Source organism: Nuphar pumila, chromosome 17, assembly GCF_984573655.1.
Source record: "Nuphar pumila chromosome 17, dmNupPumi1.hap1.1, whole genome shotgun sequence".
Taxonomy (NCBI): Eukaryota; Viridiplantae; Streptophyta; class Magnoliopsida; order Nymphaeales; family Nymphaeaceae; genus Nuphar; species Nuphar pumila.
Genome location: NC_143265.1, coordinates 81,939,029 through 81,946,008, shown reverse-complemented (window position 1 = coordinate 81,946,008; position 6,980 = coordinate 81,939,029). Strand labels below are relative to the sequence as shown.

At 43.2% G+C, this 6,980-nt stretch overlaps 1 protein-coding gene across 1 annotated transcript; it reads left to right on the top strand.

Annotated features, from left to right (window-relative positions):
* Positions 1-288: 288 nt before the first annotated feature.
* On the top strand, positions 289-6,604 carry LOC149812494 (uncharacterized). The gene is made up of 6 exons (XM_089993385.1): positions 289-1,615; positions 4,022-4,104; positions 4,226-4,348; positions 4,508-5,344; positions 5,434-5,647; positions 5,738-6,604. Exons 1-6 carry the CDS (start codon positions 1,354-1,356, stop codon positions 6,376-6,378), a joined length of 2,160 nt encoding a protein of 719 aa, XP_089849511.1. The 5' UTR covers positions 289-1,353; the 3' UTR covers positions 6,379-6,604.
* The last annotated feature ends 376 nt before the right edge of the window (positions 6,605-6,980 follow it).

Sequence of the window (6,980 nt, the reverse complement as noted above, 5' to 3'; positions counted from 1 at the left end):
ATGACGCAAAGAAAAATGATATATTTTTTTTAAGGAAACCATAATTTTTTTCAAATAATTCGAAAATTTTACGGAGAACGAGATTCGTGAGATTGAAGTTTGCTAAATGTCGAGGGTAATACCGTAATTACATTCCTCCCGAAAGAAGATAAGGCGTATCAGTCATTTCCATAAAGAAGATAGACAATTTCGAGAAAGCGCGTGACGGACGCCGTTAGTATCGCCGTTCGCAGTCTTAACGCCGTAATCCTAGAGAGGGAAAGAAGAGAGAGAGAGGGGGGTCTCGTTCAAAACGCAAAGGCCTCTCTTCAAAACCCAAAAGAAAGGGCCGCAGCCGCTCTCTCTCTTCCGCCATTGGGAATTCGCTCTGGTCCTCAAATTCCTTATCTCACCTTCCCTCCTCCAGGGCTTCATTTTCCTTATTGATTTTAGGGTTAGGGCTTCTCCTTCGTTGCCTCCCTTTCTGTTCTAGAATCCCAAAGGGCTTTTCTGCGCGCCCTGTCTCCTTTGTTTTTTCTACAGCAGGTGGATTTTAGGGCTAAAGGTCGCTCCTTTGTCGCCTTTGAGGCGAGTTTCTGCGATTTCTGCTCTGTTTTGTGGACGAATCGCCCGGAAAATTTCCTACGGGCGGCCGTCCGTCGCCGGAAAGAAGCTGCCGCGAAGCTTCCGGGAAGAGGTCGGTGGATTTTAGAGCGAAAGGTCGCTCCTTTTTCGCTTTTGAGGCGAGTTTCTGCGACTTCTTCTCTGTTTTGTGGACGAATCTCTCGGAAAATTCCCTACGGGCGGCCGTGCGTAGCCGGAAAGAAGCAGCCGCGAAGCTTCTGGGAGGAGGTGCGGTTTTGTGCCTAGTCATAGCATTTCTGGTCGAACCGCCTACTGGAGAAGAAGAGTCGGATCTCGTTCAGCTCGTTTAGGGTTCGAAGGTGGGAGCTTTCCCGGGGCTTCTTCCACTGCTTGATCTTGCGGAATCGGCTGTGGCGACCCTTAGGAAGGAGTTTTTATCCTTCGTTGTGATTCTGCTTTAATTTTTCCACCAGGAAGCTTCATTTCGCTCGGATTAGAGCTTGAAGATCCGAGCTTTTTCTCGGACGTTCTCCCCGTGGCCTGATTCTAAGATTTGGAGCAGGTGTGGATTGACGCCTGCGGCGGAAGTCTGCTGGAGTTCCTTGTTTCTTCCCCTTGTGGTTCTTCGTTGAGGGGTTGCTCTGTTTCTGGGCCGAATCCTCCGCCTGAGAGCTTGGTTTGGCCCGTAATAGGGTTTGGAGATCGGGAAAGTTTTGCCTTCGCCTTTTGTGCTTGTTGGACTTGTCCGTGGCTTGTTTCTGAGGTTGCAAACGGTGTGGAGTCCATGCGATGGCGAAGGTGTTCGTGGATTGGGAGGAAGTTTTCGTCTCGAACGACAAAGGGAGCCGGGTTGTCCATTACTACCTGAAGGACGGGCTTGGGAACTCGGATCTGGCCGTCATCGGGAGAGAGAAGAGCCTGAGGCACATGGTCTACACCGTGCCGGGCCAGTTCCTCCGCCTCGCGGCCGTCAACGGGTTCCAGCCATCTTCGTCGCTGAAATGGAGGTCGAAGAGAGAGGTAGTGGACTGGCTCTCCTCTCTGATCGCAGGTTCGTATGGATCTGGGATGCTTCATCTTTTTTTTTCTTTTGAAAAATGATTTCTTTCCCCTCCCAGCATCATCTATTTTCAGCGGCGTTGGTATTTAGAGTCCGTGGTTTTGGGTTCTCATATTTCTTGTTCTGTGGGATTGTGAGGGGAGTGAATCCATGTTTCCTTACGATTGTTAGGGATCGAATGAGCGTTTTCATGCGCCTTGTGAGATTTCTTCGTTTTCACGGAAAATATGCAGTGGGCGTGCTTCGTTTTCCCCCTTCTTTTGTTGGGGGATATGGTGATGAGGATGGTTTTAGTCTAAAAAATATGGAAGAGAAATTAATTTTGTTTTCTTTTTTATCTGAAACATGGAGAAGAGAATGCTTTTTGTTCTGGTTTTCATTGGAAACATTTAAATGGGTATTGTCTTGAATATTTTTCTTGTCAAAATGCAATTTTTCGTTGACATATAGATTTGTGTCTTATGTGAAATATGGAGACAGGCATGATTTGTTCTGTTTTTGTTGCAAAACGTTTAGATGGTATTATCTTGAAGGTATTGTTGTCAAACATTATATTTTTTTTTGGTGTTGGGAAACGGTTTTCAGAGAACTATATCCTGTCATTTACCATTTTCCTGATTTCTCCTCCTTGTCTCTAACACGGTGGAATTCTAACACAGGACCCCTCAGTATGAAACTTTTTCAGCGTGTGGGAAAAAATTAGCTTCCTTAGGAAAATCTTTTATCCTGTCCCCCAACCAAATACTTTTTATCTTTTAGTTCGATGGATTGATCTTTTTTTTTGGTCGTTTTGTCATGTCAATCGCCAAAAGGAAGCTTAGCGTTCCCCCTCCTTTTTTTTGTGGGCATGGTCCGGAAGTTTTCTCGTCTTGGTGCATGGATTCGGCAGTCGCTTTTCCCGCTTTAGGTTTTATGTTGCTTTTGGTAAGATTGTTAATCGGATAGTTGCGATTTTAGAGAGAAGTGTCTGATCATCTTTAATAATGATGCTACTAGTTTTTGTTTCAGGATTTACTAGTTTTTGTTTAGGAAGAAGTATTTTTTGATGGAATTTTGGCGCTGTACTGTGAACTTTTTGGCGTCATTATTATATTAAATTTGCATTTTGTATTCTACCTTAACCGTAGCAGTTATTTCTTGAAATTTGGTTTTGGTTGTGCTGATTTCGGTTATGAGAAGTTAGATATGGAAGTTGGGTATGGTGAATGATTATTTGGTTGCTTTCTCGAAATTTTTTATTTCGTTTCAAGTTTTTATAGATTAGCACGGCAGTTGCTCCTTTATATGTCCAATTAGTGTATAAGATCCGCTTGAGATCTATATTAGAGGACAGCTAAATCAGTCGGTTGGTTTTGGCAGAACTGTTTTCACCTTTTCGTGGTGTCTGACTTAGATAATTTTTTTGTACTTTTCAATGTTTGGATACTGAAGTGAGGAATATCTAGGAGTATGCAAAATATGTTTAAAATATCTGGTTCTTTGATTTTCCTTGTTTCAAAGAAACTGAATATGGCAGGCCATTTAACTATGAAAACAGTTCAAAGTTTTGTTGCAAAAGTTGATATGCGATGCTTAATTGATTGGCACATATTAGCGGTTGCTGTTTTTCTTTTTCTTTGTGGAAGAATTTTCTCCCCATCTTTTCTGTCCTTTCTTATTCCTCTGGTTGATCCTCTGCTCTCGCCCCCACCCATCTCTTTTTTCCTCTTACTCGAGAATCCCAAGTGCATCTACACTCGCTTATTACTTTTGATTTTCTGCTTTGGCTGGCTATACTATACTTCTGGTGCATTTAGAAACTTATTTCTGCATGTTGATCACCTTGAAATTGAGCCCTGCCCACATGACTCTTTCTTCGTTGTGCCTGCATCACAGAAATAACTTGATCACTTTCTTTTGTAAGCTCATTTCCTCAGAGTTCTGTTCTTTGGGACACTAATTTCTTCAGGCCTCTTGTATGCTGTTCCATCCACACATTGGCTTTAAGATGGATCTTTTTTTTCCATATTTTTGGTTTGATGATTTTTCTGATGCATATGGTTTCTTAGAGTGGTTTATGAAGTCAGCTAAGGATCCTCTTGGCCCTGCTGGCTGTAAGAACATCAGTCAATAGGTGGGACTGCTTTTTGGGTCTGTGTGTATATACATGCGGGGATCACTTCGAACACTTAATTTTGTATGCCTTGTGCTTGTGCTTGTGCTCATGTGTGTCTGTTCTTCGATATAATATTTTCAAGTAGAAGGTTACCATGGGCTAAAACTACTTGATTGTCCATTTTGACTTGATGTCATTCATTTTGTATGGTTTTACACTGGTCTATGCTTTATTGAATTGAAGTTGGCATCCTCCTGAATGTGAAAAGATGTGCTTTTAATGTTATCTTTATGTTTTTCCAGATTCTGCCTCCTATCAATCCTCTCCAGCTGTTCATTTATCTGGTGATGATGAAGATCCTTCGGAGGACCCTTTAGTTTGGAAGGTGAGAATGAGAAACTGAATGACCTTAATGTCTTCTGTTATTGGAATTACTGAAAATTACATTGGTGGTTTGATCATATTGGCCTGTTTTAATCTCTTTTGTTTGCTTCAATCCTTTTCAGAATCTTTCTTCAAGGAAATCCAGACTCCATTCCAAAGAGTTTTCATGGTTAGGTTCCTCATGGAAGTGCAGGAAAAGGCGTAAGCATTATCGAGCCTTCAATCGTAATGGAATTAAAATAGCTGTAAGTTATCAGACTGAATTATCATTCTGCTATCATCTTCATTAACATTGTCACAATTGTTTCTTTTTGTTTGAATTGTCAGATTGTAATTCTTGATTGTAATAACGTCTATGTTCTTTCTTATTTTGGCTCTCATAGTTGTTTTTTCTCTTGAGTCAGATCCATGATTTCATTCATGTTATGTCAGAAGAGAACCGGAGGCTTGTAGCTTATTTGGAAGACATGTATGAGGATTCTAGAGCTAACAAAATGGTTGTGGTCCGATGGTTTAACAATGCTGATGAGGTTGGTATCGTTTTGCCTCCCCGATTTAGTGAGAGGGAGATTTTCTTTTCTCTTTGTCTTCAAGATATGAGTGTTGAATGCATTGATGGACTGGCAACGATACTCAGCCCACAGCATTTTGAGAAATACTTGAACGAGGCCAGGGACACACGATGTCAACCATTTTTGTGCCACAGGCTGATTGATGGTGCCCACATCAAACCGTTTGACATTACACAGCTGCAGGGTTATTGGAATCAAAAGGTCCTCAGACACATGTATCCATCTCCTGCTAGAAGCTTTCTGAAGCCTTTGTCCCCCAGTTATTTTAATCAGGGAGATGAGGATGCTGCTAACACTAACCAAAAAAAAACCAAGACCAAGGCTGGGATTCCTCCTAGATGGAAAAATGAAGTCCCTAACCTGCATCACAAGGGGAATGTCAGGGAAACAACTCTGGAGATTGAAAACCTTTTCAGGTTTGCCATCACCAACAGAGCTGAAAGGTGTGTTCGTCCTTTTTGCGGTTCTGCTGTCCCTTCATCCAAGAAAACCATAGTCAAGCAGAAGCCTCCGCAGCAGTTGTCTGCAGGTTGCCAAATTGAAGTGCTTTCACAGGATAGCGGCATTAAGGGATGTTGGTTTAGAGCCGTTATCCTCAAGAGGCACGGAGATAAGGTGAAAGTTCAATATCAGGATCTCCTGGATGCTGATGAAACTGGAAAATTAGAGGTGAGTTTTTAATTTTCTACAATAGTAGGTAGTGGGCAGCTTGGCCGTTCGTCTATCGTCTGATCTTTTTTCATTTTCTCATCTTGTAGGAATGGATTCTGCTATCACGGGTGGCATCGGTGGATGACCTTGGTGTCCGAATTTGTGGTAGGACTACAGTGAGGCCCTGCCCCCCGACCAAGTGCAGGCTCACCAAGGGTTTTGATGTAGGAACCATGGTCGATGCTCGATGGCATGATGGATGGTGGGAAGGAATAGTGGTGTTCAGGGAGTCTGAAGACAAGCTACGCGTCTACTTTCCTGGTATAAATTTGTTTTGCATTTTAATCTTTGCTTTTCTTTCTCCCCCCTTTAGTTCTTCTCATAACCCAAATCTTCTTGAATACGCTGCAGGTGAACGGAAGACATCAGTTTTTGAAACAAGCAATCTTAGGCACTCGCAGGAATGGTACTGTAACAAATGGAGTTTTATCAAGGAAAGACCAGAAGTTGCACGTTCCATAAACTCCAAGCAAGAAGGCCATAGCACAGAGAAACCAGAAGCCACCAGTCTTCACGAACGTGGTTTAGATCAGGCTATGCAGTTCGGTGATCCGCATAAAGAAGCCTCTGCACCATCTGATGATGCCGCACCCGCCGTTTGCAAGAGCTTAAAACCAAGAGTAGGCCTGTCCTCCGAGACTGAGATCAGGAGCAGTCCGAGTTCAGAGCTTCTGGTGGTTGAGAGGAAGCGCGAGAGGGAAGAAGCATGGTCGGTGAACCTGGAGAAAGACAATCTTCTTGCACACCTGAAGTGGAATCCGTCGAAGAAGCGGAGGCGGGGTAGCTCCCTTACAGGAGGAAGAGGTCCCAGGAAGCACAGCGAAGGCAGCAGCAGCAGCAGTAGGGAGGAAGAAGATGGGGATGCGTCTGCTAGCGGGAGCTTCTTGATACCTGGCGACATGAAAGTGGATGTTGAGAACTGCAAGTATGAGGGGACTCCTCTTGTCTTTGCCAACATGCCTCCGCTTTCAAGCTTGGTAATGTCCAGGTGACACGCCTTCATCATCAGGGGATGGATGAAATGTATCATGCTGTACTTATATGTAATGGCTACCAGCAAGCGGCTTCAGTGATTTATTTAGTTGGGTAGAGTAGGCGAGCTCTCTTTTTTTTGAATGAGTCAAGAGGTTTCACATGGTAGCTGTTGGCTACTGTCTTCTCTTGTCGTTTAGTTTCAATTTTTAGTATTACTTGTGGGGTTGCACTTTTCGGTAAAAATGGGGTGCATGTGCATCCGTTCTAGCAGGATAGAGGGGTCCACGTTTCCTGTACCATTTGTTACCAAACAGTGGACAGTGAGGCGCGCTCCGTTATTGATTGATATTATCCAACGGCTCAGTGGTTCAGCCCACATGGCTAATGGTTCAATCCGTCTCGATCAACGGTGCAGGGAGTGAGTCTATCTTTGGCTCAGAGTTTTGGCGTCATGGGTGTTCTGCTACCCTTTTGATCTCGGATCTGTTTGAGTGATTGATCTGTAATTGTTTCTTTAACCATATTGTTAAATCAGTTAGATATTAAAAGTCCAAACTTTCAAATGCGTTTGCAGATAAAGGCAAAAAAGAGATTTGGACTACTAAAGTAGGCTTTCATT